The sequence below is a fragment of the Balaenoptera physalus genome (assembly GCF_965194825.1).
Source record: "Balaenoptera physalus genome assembly, chromosome: 16".
NCBI lineage: Eukaryota > Metazoa > Chordata > Mammalia > Artiodactyla > Balaenopteridae > Balaenoptera > Balaenoptera physalus.
In genome coordinates this window covers 14,322,941-14,342,543 of record NC_138898.1, presented here as the reverse complement: position 1 = coordinate 14,342,543, position 19,603 = coordinate 14,322,941, and the positions used below count along the sequence as shown (strand labels likewise).

The 19,603-nt window shown below is 49.2% G+C and overlaps 2 protein-coding genes across 9 annotated transcripts in view; both read right to left on the bottom strand.

Annotated features, from left to right (window-relative positions):
* Positions 1 to 1,567: 1,567 nt before the first annotated feature.
* Positions 1,568 to 16,689, bottom strand: OCSTAMP (osteoclast stimulatory transmembrane protein; the record flags this gene model as incomplete). Its single annotated transcript, XM_082432081.1, is given in 6 exon segments — positions 1,568 to 3,133; positions 3,136 to 3,280; positions 3,282 to 3,637; positions 6,568 to 7,698; positions 15,882 to 15,952; positions 16,644 to 16,689. Coding segments are annotated over 6 exon segments (1,875 nt in total). The 3' UTR covers positions 1,568 to 3,007.
* The window catches only part of SLC13A3 (solute carrier family 13 member 3), a 95,006-nt gene continuing 90,177 nt past the window's right edge, over positions 14,775 to 19,603 (bottom strand). For 7 of the 8 annotated variants that reach the window (XM_082431402.1, XM_082431400.1, XM_082431403.1 and 4 more), the window contains 2 exons: positions 18,219 to 18,356; positions 15,203 to 16,942 (listed from right to left, as the gene is read on the bottom strand). In XM_082431402.1, coding sequence (XP_082287528.1) covers positions 16,766 to 16,942; positions 18,219 to 18,356 — 315 coding nt within the window. In that variant the 3' untranslated portion in view covers positions 15,203 to 16,765. Of the gene's footprint in view, positions 16,943 to 18,218; positions 18,357 to 19,603 lie in introns of all 8 variants that reach the window. The other variant, XM_082431405.1, reaches the window with a different exon arrangement.

The window sequence follows — 19,603 nt, the reverse complement described above, 5'->3', positions numbered from 1 at the left end:
AAACTGTGATTTAAACACAGGCACTCTGATGCTAGAGCCCAAGCTTATAACCATTATGCAATAACATTGTAGTTAACTTTGATGCAGAGGAGAAATAAATAAAATTTGGGATGGTGTCCAATAAGAAAATAAGACACAAAAGAGATTAATTTTACTCTAGTTATTGGGGTTAGAGTACGGCAGCATCAGCTGGAAAAATAAGACTGGGTTTGCAGAGCAAGTCTGACCTAGAAGATTAACTTTAATTTAAGGCCAGGAAGAAACCTTCTCTTAACATAAAGTTGGGGAGCTGTCCAAGGCCTCTGGTGCTGCATTCCAGGTTGGAGTTGGATGGTGTCACCTCATGGTTTTCATGTTTGAGGTCCCAGGGCACGCGCCCTGGCTACTCATATGTTCCTCCACTATCCCACCCTCACTGGGGAAGACTCTTGACTTAATCACATCCACAAAACCCCTTTGGCCATGTCAGGTGACATATTCACAGGTTCTGGGGATTAGGGTATGGACAGCTTTGGGGGGCATTATTCTGTCTACCACATGCGTGGTACAAGGGAGCTGGCCTTAGGAGGCAAAGCTGATGTGCTTCCTGGGGCCTGATGTGATTCTCTCAAACATACTGGCTGTTTAAGTTGAAACTCTTGTCTGGGGGTGTATTTCTTTTCTTTCCTTTTTTTTTTTCAACATCTTTACTGGAGTATGATTGCTCTACAATGGTGTGTTAGCTTCTGCTGTATAACAAAGTGAATCAGCCGTACGTATACACATATCTCCATATCCCCTCCCTCATGCATCTCCCTCCCACTCTCCCTAGGGGATGTATTTCTTAGTGCTTTGTATCTTTCCCTTTGGCCACAAACTTGGCCTGATGCAGGCTGCTTCCAGCGCCTGACTATTCCCTTCTGCAAGCCCAAAATCTTCAGGAAGGAGCGGAGACCAGAGAGAGCGCAATTCTACCTCCAGATATCTGGCCGTTCAACTAATTGTTACTGAGCCCTGGCTCAGGTTCTGCTTTAGATGCTAGGAAAACTGTGGAGGACCAGACAGATAGCATGGAGTTGACATGTTTGTGGGGATGACATGAAACACACCAGCAAGTAAACAAAAAAAAGAGGCAGCTAAACATACAAATGCACATGGAATGAAGGATATTGATGAGGGTATGTATAAAGATGGTAAAACAACTTAATATGATAGATCAGCGGTCAGCAAACATTTTATTTAAAGAGCCAGATAGTAAATATTTCAGATTTTCTAGGCCACATCTCAACGACTCAAATTTCCCATCAGAGCAAAAGAAGTCACTCAGAGGCAAAGAATATACAAATCAATTTTCACTGCAAAGTAAAGGAGCTGTTACAGTGGAGGATTACTGGACTGAATGTAAATATTATGACATAGTATGAGTGTGTTTCATGTTTGGTAATTGCGATCATTGTTGCTTTTGTTGTGGTCATCCATGTACAATGCTTGGTGTCAGTCTATTTATCTCTTGTAAAAATAAAATACAGTATGTGTGTGTGAAAAAAAAAAGATGATTTACATGGATTAATAAAAAAAAAAAAAAAGAAGTCAGAGACAATACTTAAACTAATGGGTGTGGCAATGGTCCAATAAAACTCTATTCACGGAAACAGGCCCGATTTGGCCCACAGATGGGAGCTTGCTGACTCTGGTGATAGAGTAGAACTAGGTGGGATAGGACAGTTTTAGGTAGAATAGTCAGGGAAGGCTTCTCTGAGGAGGTGACATTTGAGCTAATGCCCAAATGATGCAAAGAAGCCGGCCATGCCGAGACTTGAAGGAAGAGTGTTCCAGGATGTGGGAATAGCAAGGGCATTGCCCCGAGGTGCAAGCCAGCCTGTGAGGAGCTTAAGTCCATGTGGCCAGGGCATAGCGAGGGAGGAAGAGGCTGGCTCAGTCAAGGTTTTGTGACCCAGGAAAGAGCTCTCAAAGGGATAACTACAGAGAGTTTTGTGTTTTTTTTTTTTCTTTTGGCCTCACAGCATGCAGGATCTTAGTTCCCTGACCAGGGACTGAACCTGTGCCCCTTGCAGTGGAAGCACGGGGTCTTAACCACTGGACCACCAGGGAATTCCCTAAAGAGAATTTAATGAAGGCATAGAGGTGGGGACTTGGTTAAGGGAATGATAGTGACACCCCCAGAGACCTGTACCTGGTAGATGGAAGCTGTGCCTCTCTGGAACGCAGGGGGAACCGTAACAGTGGGAGCGAGGTCACCCAGAGTGTGGAACATGGCCTTTGCCAAGTAAGCGCCCAGAAGGCCGCAGGGATAAACAGCCTGACCTCTCTCTCCCTTCCCACTTTAAATCACCTGCCGGTGCCTCCCATTGGCTGAGCCCAACCAGGAGTCAGAGTTCAAGGGAACCAGGGTGATAGAACCACAAATGTCAGACTCCTGGGAAAGAGAGCAGGTGAGAGAAAGGCAGAGAATGACCTGGAGGGAAAAACAGGGAATACCAAGCCCACAGGGTAAGGAGTTGCGATTTTATTGTAACTTCGATAGGGATGGAGTTGCCATAAAATACAGATTACCCATCAGTTTGAATTTCAGATAAACAACAAATATGGGTTTCGCATAAGTAGCCTCGGGACGTACTTATACCAAACCCATATTCGTTGTTTATCTGAAATTCAAATTGAACCAGGTGTCCTGTATTTTTATTTGCTAAACCTGGCAACCCTAGATGGGAAACCCCTGAAGGAATTTGAAGCAAAGGAATAACAATCTAATTTAGAATTTAATAAATACATTTATTTATAAAATCAAGAAAATTTTAATGACTATAAATAAGTTCAGAAGATTCAGAGACATATAAATAAGTTCCAGGGGCATTTAGACACAGTCAGGGTGCAAAGTCTCCATCTACCAGGTACAGCAGCCGATGCAGATGGGAGCCTGGACAGACACCTGGCACCGGCCGGAGGAAACTTGTCTTCACTTTGCATCGTCCTTTTCTGTTTATCGAGGCCTTTCCTGCCCAATATCTCATTCCGCCCTTAACACATTCCCGTGTGCAAAGTAGGTCACATTAATTGTTGTTATGCAGTCCTTATGCAGATCTAGAAACCAAGGCTCAGGGAGGTGAAGCGACCTACCCAAGGTCACACAGGGGAGGCAGCAGAAGGGCCAAGGTTACCACTCAGGTCTGGGCAACTCCAAAGCGCTTTCCTCTTGGCGCCACTTCTCTCTGTCCTTCCAGGCATCCAGCAGGTCTGTCTAGCCGTTCTAGGTGCTTGCTGCCCGGCCCGGGTTTCAGGAGCAGGATGGAGTGCCCAGGGCCAGCTGCTGGCCTCGGTGCCTGTCATATCTTCGCTGGAGCCGGGCATGAAGGTGGCGGACCCTCCTTGCCTCCTGGGTGGTGAAGAAGGAGGCAGCGATGCTGTGCCTCAGGCGGCGGGCGTAGGTCTCCAGGAGGACCGTGGAGCAAGCGACCAGCTGCAGGGCGCCTGCAGCCAGGGGGGCGGCTGTGTGCGGGCTCCGGGCGGGCAGCAGCGGGCAGCCAGGGGCGATGAAGCGCAGCTCCCACTGGAAGGAGCTGTGGGCGGAGAGGAAGGGGCTCTCCAGAGACGGCTGGTTGAAGAGGAAAGGGATGAAGCCCAGGATGGTGTATGCAGCCTTCAAAAAGGAGAAAAAGGCCGAGTCAGCAGACAGACACCCCAGCCGTTCCCTGCCCCCCACCACATCTGGATGCTCGTGGGTCTGGACGGGTCCAACTTTCCCTGTCCTCATCTGCAAAATGGGCGCAAAATCTGACCATTTTGAGGAGGGTCAACTGAGATCAGGAATCTGAAACAGGCTTTTTGCGGAATGAAAAACACCATACAAATGCTATTTATATTGTTATTACTCTCTTTGCAGAGAACACTTTAGAGAAAACCAATTCATGCTTAAGGGCATTTACTCTTTTCTGAGCCCTTAGTGAAACTTCAGATGTTCTAGTCCATCAAATAAGCACAATTTTATGAAGTTGAGTCCATGAAGAGCCTCATTTAAAAGACGGGAACCTATGGTCACACCATGAGTTACATGCAGCCCACCCAGGGGTCAGCCCCAGCCAGGGTGGGTCCCAATATCCTGCTCCTAAGTATTAGGCCCTACAGTTTCCATGGGGCATGTTGGAACAAGAAGGATGGGGTCGGGCTTCCCTGGTGGTGCAGTGGTTGGGAGTCCGCCTGCCAATGCAGGGGACACGGGTTCGAGCCCTGGTCTGGGAAGATCCCACATGCCGCAGAGCAGCTGGGCCCGTGAGCCACGGTTGCTGAGCCTGCGCGTCTGGAGCCTGTGCTCCGCGGCAAGAGAGGCCGCGATGGTGAGGGGCCCGCGCACTGCGATGAAGAGTGGCCCCCACTTGCCGCAACTGGAGAAAGCCCTCGCACAGAAACGAAGACCCAACACAGCCATAAATAAATAAATAAATAAAATTTAAAAGAATAAGGCTTTTAAAAAAAAAAAAAAAAAAAAAGAAGGATGGGGTCTAGAGAAGCAGGGAGGTCAGAGGTTAACCGTTTGAACTTTGGCGCCGGACTTCTTGGATTGGATCCTGGCTCTGCCCACGGACATCTTCCCCATAAAGCACAGTGCTGGGGACCCACAGTACTTTTAGGGGCCTACGAAAATGTTTTATTTTCTTTTAAAATGAGAATTAAAAACCAAACTTTTAAGTTGAAGAATATGTTTTACCATATACTATTAATATATTTGTCATTATACCAATGCCATCATTAGTATTTTTTCTGGAGAAAGGCGTCCGCAGAAGTAAACCTGTCTAGGGCCCACCAAAGACACAGTGCAGCCCTGGTTCTGCAGGTACAGGCTGGATGAATTGGGGCAAGTTCACTAACTTCTCTGAGCCCCGGTGTCTCCATCGGTAAATCAGCGGTGATACTAATTCCTGTCTTTCTTACAGGATCACAGTGGCAATTAAATGAACTATTTTATTTCATCAGTTCTGGGATTCTTTTTTTTTTTTTTTCCACATTTTCACATCTTTGCGATGAAGGTGTGTCTTCAAATCAATATGACTGGTAACATGCTTTCTGGTCAGAGGGTGCCAGCAGCAAAACTTGTGGACTGAGTGTCCACAGTCTGGAAGAAAATGCTGGGAAACACAGTGGAGCATCACCAGTGCTCTGTCTCGAAGGCACAGAGAACAGTATCAGGTGAAAAACCAGACACTGACAACTCAGGCAGAGTCATTCCAAAGAGTCAGGCTTGAATGGGAGGAGGTTTCAGGAAAAGCTTCACAAAATTACTTCACTATTTGTCTTGTTATCCGTGAGAAAGATGCTAAAATAAATCTATGTTAAATGATCAGTGAACTGTTTTATATGAATACAATTAACATTCTAAATGATAAGAAGGCATTGTGTCATGGTTTAAGTGGCAGCCTTTTCTTATCTAATGGTGCATAGAATGATGATGTGACTTGCAGAGAACGGCATCTTAGATTTGATGAAATACAGAAAATTAGGTAACACACTTAGCACATTGCCTGACATGTTTCTTTACTGTGACTGACAGTAAGAAATGCATTTTCTGAAGAAAATTTTCATAGAACAATACATCCCCCATCACCTATGGTATACTCTGAAATACATTTCTAGTCTATTCTATCCATTAAAAAAAAACACAGCGACCGAGCCCCTAAATTGATAAAATTGATTTCATGCAGTTTGAAGAACACTTTCCTAGTAGATACATAATAAGTACTCAGCAAATATTAGCTATTAATATTATTAACTCAGGGTCTGACACTTTGGCATGTTTTACACAATGGACTTTTGTGTGAGATCTCACCATTAAAAAGAAAAAGATTTGTGGCCAAAGAAAAGATTAAAAACCACAAAACTTGATGAGATCATAAATTTTTCCAACAGTAAATAGATGGTAAATATATATTACGATTAAAATAGTAAATATTTTAGGCTTTGCAGGCCATACAATCCCTGCTGCAATGATTCAACTTTGTAGAGCAGCCATAGACTATATGTAAACAAAGTCATGGCTAATTTGAGTCCAAAAAAACTCAATTTATAAAAACAGGAAGCTGGCAGGATTGGCCCGTGGGCTGTTACTAAGGCTTCCTCCAGTCTATTATCTACAGATGTGAGCTATTAATAATAGTCACTATTTATTAAACATCTCCTATGTGGCATGGAGCCGACTAGGTACTTCTAGAGACTACCACATTTTAAGACTCACAGTAACCTTGTAGGGTAAGGAGGATTGATCCAGTTTGTACAAGTGAGCAAAATGAGGCTGGGATATGCTGCGGCGTGTGAAGAGTGGCCTTGGGGGGCAAATTATTTTAATATCTCTGGGTATCAGTATCCTCACCTGCGATAAGGGATGAAAACAGAACCCACTGCCTCAGGCTGTTGTGAGAATTACCTGGTTCATCTGCCAAAGCCCCTGGATCCCACAGCGTATCCAAGGATCACGACTTGAAGGCAAGTAAAATTCAATTTTGAGTCAAGGGTTTAACAAACCCTATCCTTTCCCTCAAGGAAATGACTCTATGTCCACCTTCCTGTCACGGCACTTACATCATATTTGACGGTGAGCGTGACGGGCACAGTGGGAAGCTCCTGAGCCCAGCCCACGGCTGCCCGCGCCAGGAGAAAGGCCACGTGGTCCATGGCCACTGTCACAGCTGTGGCCATCAGGAGTAGGGTGAGCAGCCCCAGCCTTAGGAGACAACGCAGCAGCTCCCGCTGGGACAGCCTTGGCCGGGCCGCCCAGAGCAGCCAGGCTGGTGGGGAGGCCACCAGGTGTGTGGCCCCGACCTCTGCCAGCTGCTGAGCCAGCTGCCAGGTAGCATAGATGTTATCAAACTGCAGGTCAGTCAGGTATCGATGGAGGTACCAGGCTGAATCCACCAGGAGGCCCAGCATAAAGAGCCCCGTGACTGCCCGCTGGGTCCCCAGTGCTGCCACTTGGGCCAGGGACTCCAGGCCAGAGAAGTCCTCCAGGACCTGCTGAGTGACCCTGAACATGTGGAGCCGGAAGGCGGAGCCATTGCCCTGGGCCTGGAGCGTCAGGCCCTGGCTGCCTGCCTGGCCGTCAGGGCCCAGAGCCTGGGCTGCTCTGTGCAGCTGGTGAGTGGTGTTGAGCAGACTCTCCAGGGAGCCCTCCGTGACGCACCTCAGCACCTGCCCAGCTGCGTGCATGTTGGCCAAGATGTTGGGCACCACGACAATGGCCAGGGTGACGGTACTCCAGGATAGGAGCAGGCGGCGGCCCTGCTCCGTGCCCAGGGTGGGCACGCTGAGTGCAAACAGACAGCGGGCGGGGGGCACCAGGCCCAGGCCCAGGAAGGCCAGGAGGCCACAGACAGTGGCCACCATGGCCGAGGGCCCTAGAGGATAAAGCAGCAGGGACACCAGCCCATGGTAGGTCAGACCCGCGGCAGCAATGGCCAGGGAACCGCACAGGAGGAGCTGGGTCAGCAGCTGGCCACAGCTGGCTGGGACAGGCTGGGAGAAGGCAACCCAGGCAGCCTGCAGCAGGGCAAGGGTCTTGTGGAGCCCCAGGTACCAGAATCTCCACCTGCACACAAGGAAATAGGGGGAGCCTCTATCAGGAGGGTTGGGGCATTGTGTGTCTGCCCAATGCCCCTGCCCTACAAACTCGTCAACTGCCAACAGGCTCCACCCCTTTAGCCACAGTGGTGGGCACTCCTCCCAGGTGGGTCAATCAGAGTAACCCATCCCAAACCCACATGACCTAAGCTGAGCCAATCAGAGCCTTCCCCAGGATTATTCTCACTGAGTTGTCAGGGAAGAACTAGTTTCCATGTAGTTCCTGAGGATGAGAGGATGAATACCTGGGCTGCTTGTGTCTTGTGAGGGCAACTGGTGCAAGGGAATGAAAGAGTCATGGAGAGAGAAGCACAAATGAAAGAGAGAGGATGAGAGAGAAATGGGGAGAGATGCTTTTTTACTTGAATTCATAGTCTTGGTCAGCTCAGTGTGACCCTGGACACTCCTTCTTTATGGATCTCATTGTCTCCTCTATAATTCAGAGGATGGGAAGAGTGGACCAGTTGATCTCTGAGGAACTTTTCTCCTCTATTGTACTCTTATTTATTCATTCAACAAATATTTATTAAGTAACTACTATGTGCTAGCCATTGGAGAAACAGGAATGGATAAAACAGAGGAGAATTCCTGGCCTCACAGAGCTTCCATGGGAGAGTGAGAGCAGAGGAATAGTAAGAAGAGGTTGGGCTCTGGATACATTTTGCTGGAAGAGCCAACACGATTGGCAGACTGATTGGTTGTGAGTGTGAGAGAAAGAGGGGTGTTCAGGATGACAATGAGGTTTTGCGTCTGAGCAGCTGAAAGCACTGAGGTGTTGTTTCCTGAGATGGGAAATCTGTGGTTGAAACAGGTTTGAGTGGAGGGGGGAGAGGAAGAATTCAGCTGGCAGTCAGAAATTTGAGGTGCCAATTTTGCCATTTGGCAGAGCTGCTGAATGTGTGATTGGAAACAATCTGGAATTCAGAGGAGAGAGCGGGCTGGAGATATAAAGCTGGGAGTTGTGGCTTGATAGACGGTATTTAAAGCCATGGGGTAGATGAGATTCCTTAAGACAGTGTGTTGACGGGAAGGAGAGAGCTCGGAGGACAGAGGCTAGTGGCACTCCGGGGTTCATGGGCTGGGAGGTGAGGAGGAACCAGCACAGGATACCAAGAAACCAGGCACTGTGGAGCTTGGGAAGCCAAGTCAATGAAATGTTTCAAGAAGAAGGGAGTGAGCAAATGTGTCAAGTGCTGCTGATGGGTCAAGAAAGATGGGAGCTGAGCAATGACCATTGGATTTAGCCACGTGGAAGTCACTGGTGACCTGGACAAGGGCAGGTCAGCACTGATGGTGAGGATGCTAGAGGAGACGATGGAAATTTGAAGGTGAAGAAGAAGGTATAACACAGGTGGCCAGGAAAGTGGGAGAGTAAATGAACTCGGGAAGTTATATACACGCTGGGTTGGATGCACTGAGGACCCACTTGAGCTTAGAGGTGACGAATTATGGTCTTCCCGGTCGCGCTGACATTTTAATTTGGGACTAAACTCCTTTCTACTGTATAATTCATATTTGAAACATGGTAGCTGTTAAAATGATAGCTAATAATTTGAATGATATCGGAATGGAAAACCAGTTCTAAGTCATACTGGGTGCAAGGTCTGTGCTGAATGTTGTAAATGCTAAGGAACCAGCTGCCATTCGTTGGGTGCTTACTCTGAGCCGAGCACAATGGCAAGCCCTAAGCATGCGTTTTCTCATTCAATTCTCACAACAGTCTCGTAGACATTGTTATTACTCCCATTTCACAGATGGGGAAACTGAGGCTCAAAGAGGTGAGGATTTACCCAAGGTCACACAGCCAGGGAATGGCAGAGACTGAGACCTAGCTCATACCCATCAGGCCTGACCACTGACTGTTTTCTTGCCTGTGGCCCCCAGTGTCCAAGTCCCCAGACCTACCCGGTCCTGATGAGATGCTCAGCTATCTCCCGGGGGGCCCTCATGCTCCCTGAACAGCAGCGGATCTGGGCAGGCAGGCTCAGGCAGCGAAGGTAAGTGGAGAGGAAGTGGGGGGAATTCCGTCCTCCAGAAGTGACCAGAATTATCACTTCTGCTTTTCTGCCCTGAATTAAGTGCCTCTGGTGGCCTTGTCCCGTGCTGCCTGGGCCCACCTCCCAGGGGGTTGGGCAAGCTGACTCATCCTCTTCCGGCAGGCAGGAGCCAGTGGAAGGTGTGGGAGGAGAGAAAAGGCCTTTTCCAAGTCTCTAATCCTTATAGCAGGAAGGTAGAATTAGTCCCATTTTACAGAGGAAGAAACTGAGGCTCAGAGAAGCCATACAGCTCATTAGCGGTAGTGCTGGGGCTAGAACTCAGCTCGGCTTCATGCTCCCTCCCCCTGCATAGTTATGTGCCCCCAGAAGAGCCTGATCCCTAACTCTTAGGGGGTGGAAACCCACAGGAGACAATTGGGCCTCTGCTATGACTCTTTCCAATCATCAGGGACTCTGGTCTCCCTCTCAGCTCCCTTCCTGTCTTTATCCCAACATGGACCTGGCTTCCAATCACAGTTCTGTCCCTCCCTAGCTGTGTGACCTTGGGCAGGTGATCTTGCCTCTCTGTCTCAGTTTTCTCCTCTTAAAAGAGCATATTGATAAGAACAGTTAACATTTATCGAGCACTTGTTAAGTATCAGGCACGCTGCTACATAGCTTCTATTAGCGTTCACTGAATCTTTTTTTTCCAACAACCCTTTGTGGCGGGGACTGTTATTTCCATTCTTCAGTTCAGAAAACTGAGATCCAGAGACTTAAGTCCCTTAACCCAGCCGCTCAGTTAGTAACGGGTAGAGCCACGATTTATAGTCAGCATCCTTGCTCCAGAGTTTACTGGTCAGCCACTGGGCCCTACTGGTGGGGAGGGAAGAATTCACAAGATTCATGTTGACCTTGGGATGCATCTGGCACTGCCAAGAGCAGACACTCAGTGAATGTGAATTCTCTGTTTGTGGGCTCTGCCGCAGTCACTGCCCCGCAGGTGCGCTTCTGGGCAGTTCTGAAAGCCAGTCCCTTCCTGGAAAGCAGACCCTCCTCCCCCCTACACTCCAGTGTCTCTGTGCGCCATCACTGCCAGCAGGACCACCTCCGCCAGGAGGCCTCTCCTGATCCCCCAGCCCCCCACCCTACAGGATGGACTGGGGCGGGGGGCACAGTTAGGCAGTATTCCAGACTCCCTGTCATTTCCTTTCTAAGGACATTGTCTGGGTCACTTGCTCAGGCCTGAAGGAGCGTGTCCCATGGCCCAGATAAGGGAAGTGGCATTCTCATAGTCACACAATTGGATGAGACACCTGTAGTCGTCAGAGGGCTTAACACCCTTCCTGGATCACAAGCCCCTCTAGGAAGCCAGGCCACTGTCAAGTCTGCAAAGAACTGGGCACACAGAGTAGACCAAGAGCAGGAAATGCAGGCACCTGCAGGGGCCACCTAAGGTAAGGAGCAGCGGGCCAGGTGGAAACAGCGGTGAACTGCCATGTGGAGGCCCTACGAAAAGGGTAGCTTCTACTCCGCTCCAGCTAAGGGTTGAAGCCCCTCGAAAATGAGGCCCAACATTACCAGGGTGGCCAGTTTTTCCAAAGATGCCAGTCATTCCCAATTTTATGTAGAAGTCTCCAAGCTTCCAAAGCCAGTATTTTTAAAAAATGAAAGACCATTGTGCAGGCCAATCTTGGTAGGTCTGTGGGCCAAAGCCAGCATGAAGGCCACCAGTTTACAAGTTCTGACAGAGGCCTCAGTAGGACTGATGCAGGGAGCTGTCTAGCTGTTCCTCTGATCTGCAGGGTCCCTGGGATGGAGGTGGCAGACCTTCACTCAAATGCCAGCTATGCCACTTACTGTGCTGTGTGACCTTGGGAAAGACACTGTCCCTCTCTGAACTTGGATGTACTCTGCTATAATGAGGAGAATACTAGTACGTGCTTCTTAAGGTTGAGAATTCAATGTGATAATGTATGTTCAGTGCCCAGTAAACAATATGTAAATGCTCCAGGCCAGCTCTTTCCAACCTGGACTGATAGCTTGGCCTGAGTGAGCCCCAAGTTTCTCAGACCAGATCGTACAGGCCTCTATGATGCCCACTGGACCAGATCCCATGGCCTCGGTCCCATCACACAGGAAACTTCAGGGCATTGTGCTGGTTGGAGGGAAAAGTCCTGGAAAACACTGGCATTTGCCTAGTTACTGCACTGGCACGAGGGAGCTGATTGGTTAAGGAACATGTTGGTCATTTCCCCAGGGCCTCTAGTGGATGCATAAGATCTGGGAGGATGTGAGCATAGGGAGGGAAAGGGCAGAAGATATTTTTGGCTTTTCTCAGCACATACAGGCAGTCACTTCTGCCTATATAAGGCTGGCCTGAGCCTAAGCCCACAACATCCGGAAGGAGTGTCTGAATCATCAAAAATAGAATGAGCTTTGTTGAGGGGAATTCTGGGTGGAGGATTCAGAGCCATAAGACAGAACATGAAGAGGAAGTGGTAAGTCTTCAGATCTAGAATCATAATCAGACGTCCATAGAATATTAGAGTCATTGAATTTTACAGCTTGTGGGGGTAGAATGTTGCCACCATCCAGTTGGCTTCAGAATGTGGAGAGGTGGCTAGAGTCTTATCAAACAGGCAGTGCTCTCTTAGAGAAATGATGTGAGTCACATAGAAAGTTTTTAAATTTCTAGTGGTCACATTAAAAAAGTGAAAATAATTTTAATAAAATATTTTATTCAACCTAATACATCCAAAATATTATCCTTTTAACATGTAATTAATACAAAAAATTATAAAGGAGGACCTGGATTGGCTGCATCAAAGGACTCCCTTACATTCTGGCTTCTGTTGGTATGACGGTTAATTTTATGTGTCAACTTGGTTGGGTCACGGTATCCAGATATTTGATCAAACATTATTCTGGATCTTTCTGTGAGGGTGTTTCCAGATGAGATTTACATTTAAATCAATGGAGTTTTAATAAGGCAGATTGCTCTCCATAATGTGGTGGGCCTCGTTTAATCAGTTGAAGGCCTGAAGAGAACAAAAGGCTGACTTCGCCTGAGCAAGAGGGAATTCTGCTAGCAGGCTGCCTTTGGGCTTGAACTGCAACTCTTTCCATACGTACACATCTTGTTGGTTCTGTTTCTCTGGAGAACCCTCACCAATACAGCTGTGTTTGCCCACTGGGGGAGCCCCAGCAGGAGAGCTGAGAGAGAGAGAGGGGAGAAAGATCCAGGGCAGCTACCTCCCTGTGAAGTCATCAAGGGCTGGATGTGTCCCTGGACTAAAGTTGCCAGCTCCAGGTCAGCAGCTGTCCCGCAGACCCCGGGCTGAGAGGTGCTTCTCCGTGACTAGCCGTCCCTCTCACCACCAGGGTCTATGCTTTCTCTTGTGGTTTCCATAAGTGACCACCTGCCCACACCTTGTAACTAGACCCTCCTCTCTCAGATGGGGAAACCAAAGTCCAAACAGTAAAGGGCCTGCTTAAGGTCATACAGATGTTATGGGTGGAGCCAGCTGTCCAATGCGGCTTACTGAACTCCTCACTCAATGACTTTTACTCACCTTTTTCCCTCATTTACCATCACAGCTTCCATTCCTCTGCCCACATGATCCTGCACTTCTATTTGACGTTTGTGCCGGAGTCTGTCCGTGTCCGTGCTATCACTCCACATTTCATCACGTCTGCTTGTGGCCATGTTTCCACGGTGTGCTTCCTCCATGTTTTATTTAAATGCCCCTCTTCCCCAGTGATGGTCACCTTGGTGGCCTCCAGCTCCTTGGTACCTCAAACAACTGTGGCATGAATATCCTCCTACATTGTCTCCTTAGGGACCCATGCGATAATTTTGCTGGGATAGAAGCCCAAGAACAGGATGGGCCATAGGGAATGCAGACAATGAATCCCCGATTACTGCCAAGTTGCTTGCCAGGCTGATGGTAATAGTTTGTTGTCTCGCCAACAGAAAACAAGGGTTTCTATGTCCTCCCATTTCACCATCACTCACTGTTCACTTTTCTAGCTTTTGCCAGTCTGATTGGCATGTTGTTGAATCTTGGTTTAACTTGCACTTACCTGATTACAAGTGGTCTGAGCATCTCTTTATAAACCCGCTGGCCACTTACATATCCCTTTTTAGAACGGCATATTTGTAACTTTCACCCAGTTTTCTCTTGGGTGTTATGGTGGAAGGCTTCCAAAGTTGGTGGCTAGCCATCTTCTGCCCTGTATGCAGATGACACTCCCCCCATCAAGGAGAGGAGTTATTTCCCTCCCCTTGAACCAGGCTAACCCTGTGACCTGCTTTGACCAATAGAATGTGGCAGAATTGACGTTCTTGGACTCCCAAGCCCACGCCTTAAGGGGACTTGTAGCTTCTGCTTTTGCCTTCTGAGAAGCCCACTGCCATGTACAGAGGTCCAGGCTGGACTCCTGGAGAAGCCACGTGACCCTGGAGGGTCCACAGCCATCACGGACTTTCCAGCGCCAGCTAAACCCCCAGCTGAGTGGCCCCAGCCACACCATGTACAGCAGAGACAAAACCAGGCCTGCAGAACTCTGACCAAGTGCAGAAATGTGTTGTGTTTTAAGGCCCTGAACTTTGGGGTGATTTGTTATGCAGCCTCCGGTAAGTGTTTTGTTTTTGTCTCTTCTGGCTTCTGGGTATTCCTTGTGTATTCCAGATGAGTCCTTGGTAAATTTCTGATGACTCTGTACCACCCCTGCCATCTCCTTTCCTCCCACACCACCTTGAGCACATGGGTGACTCCTACTGGTCTCAGCCCAGGGCCGCCTCCTCAGAGAAGTCCTCCCTGATCACCCTGGCTAACATAGCCTCTGAGTAGGTTTCTCACACTGGCCAGTTTCATTTTCTTCTTAGCCCACGTTATGACCCGGAGTCACTTTACCTATTTGTTTACCTGCCTACTGCCTGTCTCCTGGGCTAAGATCTATGTGGCTAGGGACAGTGAACTAGCACGTAACAGATTCTAAATAAATACTGTTGAATGAATAAATGGAAGAATGAGTGAATAAAGAAATGAGCCAAACAGACCCCAGATTGAAGAGTGAGTTTGCTTTCTCATAAATTCTGGTATAGATTTACTTATCAAATGTTTACTAAGCATCTACTTTGTGCCAGAAACCGTTCTAGGAACTGGAGTTACAACACTGGACAAAATAAAATTTGTATTCTCACAGGTTTATTTTCTAGAGGGAGAGAAAGTTAATAAACAAGAAAATAAATAATACAGTGTCCTGACTAAATATTAAGGAGAAAAATATAGCAGGATAAGGGTATAAAAAGTAATGAGGGTGATATTTTAGACCTGATGGTCAGGGAAGCTTCTCTGGGGAGGTGACATTTGAGCAGAGACCTGAATAAAGTGAGAAACAAGCATATATTTAGGAGCAAAGTGTTCTAGGTAACGGAAACAGCATGTGCAAAGGCCCTGAGGCAGGAGAGTTTGAGTATGTGGCTGGAGTAGAGTGGAGAGGGGAGAGCAGTAAGGAAGTGAGGTCAGGGAGGTCAATTCTGTGAAACCCCCAGTTCCAGAATTTAGGGCTTTGAAGCTCTTTTATGGCCACAAAGGCAAATAATCTCCAGGCCCAGGGTTGATTAACATTCTTTATTTTATAGAATTCTCAATCAGAAGTATCTGAAATCACGATTCATCTGGTTATAAGCCCCTTGGGTTTCTCTGTGAATGAATTTCTCCACTGCCCCATCCAATAGGAGTGCACACCCCACCCCAAGGGGCTGTAACTGTGACTAAATCTTGAAGTAACCCCACAGGAAGGACAGGGAGCCCATTCTCCTTCCTCCCCACTGCTCCCAGGGGAACATCCATGACTCACTTGTGCTGTTTCAAGAACAAGTTCAGTCCCTGGGTGCTGCTTCCCAGCCCGAGCTGCTTGGGGAACCTCATCCCTCAGAGGCGTAGGAAGTTGGGGATGAGCTTTCTGGGCCCCTCAGCAGGTGCCTTTTCTGATGCTGGGCTAATGCCTGCCTACTGATTCCACAGATACTTCCTGAGCGCCCGCTGGGTCCAAACTGTGCTATTCACTGGGGATGCCGAGATGTTCCTACTTGAAGCGAGGAGGGGTCAGATCCTCTAGGACAGGCCCCACCAGCCACTGGCTCAGGGGAAGTCTTAAGTTGTCCTTGTCTGTAGAAGAGGATTATGGTGTTTCCCTGCCTGAGACATTTGACCTTTTACAAGGCCCCAATTTATCTTCTGACTTTTCTCTCACCCCTAAAAAATGTGGCCTTTGCTAATCAAACATGCTTACCGCTTTGGGTCGGGGTGGGGAGGTAAAGACCAGCTCCTGGAACAAGAAGAAGCCTGCAGCCACGAAGGCCCCTGCGGGCCACGTGCGGGAGGGGCCTGGCTGGAGGGGCCATGGGTCACCTGTGAGAGGGCATGGCCCAGACTTGGCCTGACCCTGGAACTGTGGCCACACTGAATCAGACTGAACAGGAAAATCCTAATAAGCTTGGGTAGAAAGGTCTAGAACTCCCCTTGTGTGCTCGGGAGCCCGGAGAAGCAGCAAGGAGGCTTTGCACGATCTCCATGTCCTCAGGATGTCATCTGTCCCTCCCCCTGTCTCCAGGGATTGAAAATACCCCTGGCTGCTGGGTATCAGCAGGGGTGATATTCGAATAACTGGCAGAGAATTGGCCCCCACCAAGCAGAGCACACACCAGCTGTGACAGCTGGAACAGCTGGACTGGGACACAGCAGCCCCAAAGTCTCTTGAAGGAAGGTAATCCCTAAAGGCAAGATGGTCTCTCCAGATGGTAACTCGTGTAGTCAGTGAGGGATGCTAGCTGCGCTTCCCACCCTACCTATTCAAGACAAACGCCATTCCAGGTTTGCTTATTGTTGCTGAAATTGGGCTTTCTTGCGTCCTAACCCCAGAACAGCTCAGAGATAAAGGAGCTTGTTGCTCAGGTGGCAGATCTGGGAGGTAGCTGCACCCTCAACTGCATGACAGAGGAGAAGGTATCCTAGACAACGAGACTATGGACCCAAGTGGACCACTGGAAGTCACCCTTGCTTGCTGCGTACTGGATCACAGAGAAGAATTGCTTGATCATCCTGTAGGGTCCTGGCAGCAGATGATGGCGAGACCTTCTGGGAGGGCCCAGCCCAAAGAGAGTACCTGAGGGGGACTCAGAGGGTCTGAAATGTGTCATTGGCCAAGGTGGATGGCAGTGCTGTGACATTGGTCAGGTGGAGGTTGGCCCAGTCCGGGAAGGTGCCCAGCTGGAAGATGGTCTGTGCCCAAGTATTCATGGCCAAGCTGAGCAGCAGGACGCCCATCACATTCATCAGGAGTCCCGTCCGTGCCTGCAACGGAGCCCAGAGTGAGGGAGGGGCCTGCTTGAGGCCCATTATACAGATGGAAAAGCCCAGGCTCAGAGTCAGAAAGTCCTTCCCCCAAGATTGCACAGCTGGGAAGTGATGGAGCCAGACACAAACCCAGGTTGGTCGATACCCAAGACCCTTCCATCTTTACACGCCTTAGGCTGACCCTCAAGGAGCTGAAAAAGTCCCTATTCACTGAGCGGTTTCTAGGTGCCAGGCACTGTGCCATGCAGCTGTCACAGAGCCTGAAAGCACCCCTGTGAGGGCTGTCATCACCATCATCATCATTATTCCCATTTTACAGAAGAGGAAAATGAGGCTCAGAATTTGGCTCACCCAGGATCACACAACCTGCAAATAATCTGCTTTGATCAGTAAACATACCCTCTGCTTTTCATTTACTGTCTCCCTCATAGAAGGCAACCTCCTTAGAGGCAGGCCTGTGTCTCCCCTACGCTGCTCAACCCCTCGCCCAGAACATGGAATGCGCTCAGCAAATATCTGTGCAGTGAATGAACCCACGGTGGATGAACGTCTGTCTGCCTGGGTCCCTGCTGTCTCTTTGCTCTGTGATCTCTTTCTGCCTCTCACTGTCTCCATTTGTCCTGCTGGGGTCTCTGTGCCTGGAGAGCCTGCGTGGGTGGAGGACTGGTTAAGCAGATTCCCCCTTCTCACCTGCACCAGCTTAGGACCCCGAAGCTTAGGTCCCTGAGCACCCACGGTGCGGACACCCCAGGCAGCCAGTGGAGGGGGAACGGCGGCAGGAAGTAGGCAGAGGAGGGGGCAGGAGCCGGTTCAGCAGGGGAGCCTGGGGGAGAGCCCTGCTGAAAGCTGGAGGTCCCCCGCCACTGCCACGACCCTCGGCCTCTGTCTCCTCTCCAGCAGGCTGGGCGCCGAGGCCCGGCCCTAAGTCCCAGGTGTGGTCCGCTGCTCCTCTCCTAGAGACGCCGCCACCGGGCACAGAGCGCTTGGCCAAACAAGTCAGAAGACAGGGAGGTGCCCAGAGAGAGGGGAAGCCCCTCGTCTCTGAAGCAAACTTTGGAAAGTAGTCGCTGAGGCAGTGCTTCCTGAAGTTGCCTAAGCATACGAATCATCTCAGAGTGTTTGCTAAAAGGTATATTTCTGGTCCCACTCGGAAGGACCTATTCAGAAATTGCGGGATGTTGGGGGAAGCACAAGTCCTGCCTTGATGCCTTGCATGCCACCCCTGGTGTCCACCAACCTCCCCGGACCTCTGTGAGAAAATGCCCAGACTCACCATGTCTTTGACCAGCAAGTGTCCAGAGGCGAAGGCGATTGAGTTGGGGGGTGTCGAGACTGGGAGCATGAAGGCATAGGAGCAGCCGACTGTGCCGGGGATCATCAAATACAGGGGGTGCACCCTCAGACGGATGGCCTGGGCCCAGCAGGGGCGGGAGAGACCGAGACCAAGAAATACAGAGAAACCACACGGGAGATGGAGACAGGTGGAGAGACAGAGACGCATGGAGAGAGATTGGCGAGTGAGAGAGAACGAGAGAAACAAACGGGAAGATGGATTTAAAGACACACAGAGAGAAATGCGGCCAGAATGGACACACAGGCAGAAATAGAGACAGACAGACAAGAAGAGAACCAGACCGAGGGAGATATGGAGAGAACATTCCTAGGTTAGCGACATTCCAAGCACATGCAGGTTCATCAGGGAGGATGGGCTGGGGAGATTATTTGAGAACACTCCCTCTTCCAACTTGAGTGCGTATCAGAATCACCTGGAGGGCTTGTTAAAACCCAGAGCGCTCGCCTCGCCTCCTGCAGAGTTGCTGAGTCAGCAGGTCTGGGCAGGGGCCCCAAGAATTTGCATCTCTAACAAGCCCCCAGGTGATGCTAAGGCTTCTGGTCCAGGGACCACATGTTGAGAATCACGGCTCTAAAAAACCTCAAGTCTGGGTACCTTTTGTTGGGGCCTCACTGGATTTCAGAGATAAAGAGAGCTCAAGGTAGCACCCGTCGGCACTCATTTCCAAATTTCTAAGACCGTGTGGATCAAAGGTGTCTGTGGGTTGGCCTCAGTTAGCAGACCACCGGTTCATCACCTCCCCCAAATGACATGTCCACCTGTAACTCATGTTGATCACTTCGCCAGCATTTTATTTAGGATAAGGATTTCTGGCCCCTCTGGGGAATTTTTGTAAACCAAAGCATATACATTTTCTCAAAAAGCACTAAGATCACCCCCTTGCGTGTAAAATGTTTTGGCTTTGATGATAAGCAACGTTTAGAAGAATAAATCATTTCCTAGTATCTTCTTCAGCAAAAGCGGCCCCTGCAGACCTGATTGGGTCTGCTCTCCCTCCTCTCCCCCAGGGCACCCCCATCTCTCTCAATTGCCAGATCCATCAGATCCTGGGGAAGGGTGTGATTAAATCCAATCACACTTAGCAAGGCTATGGGGACCCCTACCCCACGCTGCTGGTGGGAGTGGAAATGGCACGCCCACACTTGGGAGGGCAATTGGTCCATCTCTTACAAAATTGTAAATGCACATGCTCTTTCACCCAGGGATCTCAGCTCTAGAGATCTAGATGTATCTACATATAAAAAGGTGCTCAGACAAGGAGAGGCCAAGGCAGCATTGTTGGGAAATAGCAGAGGCTGGAAACA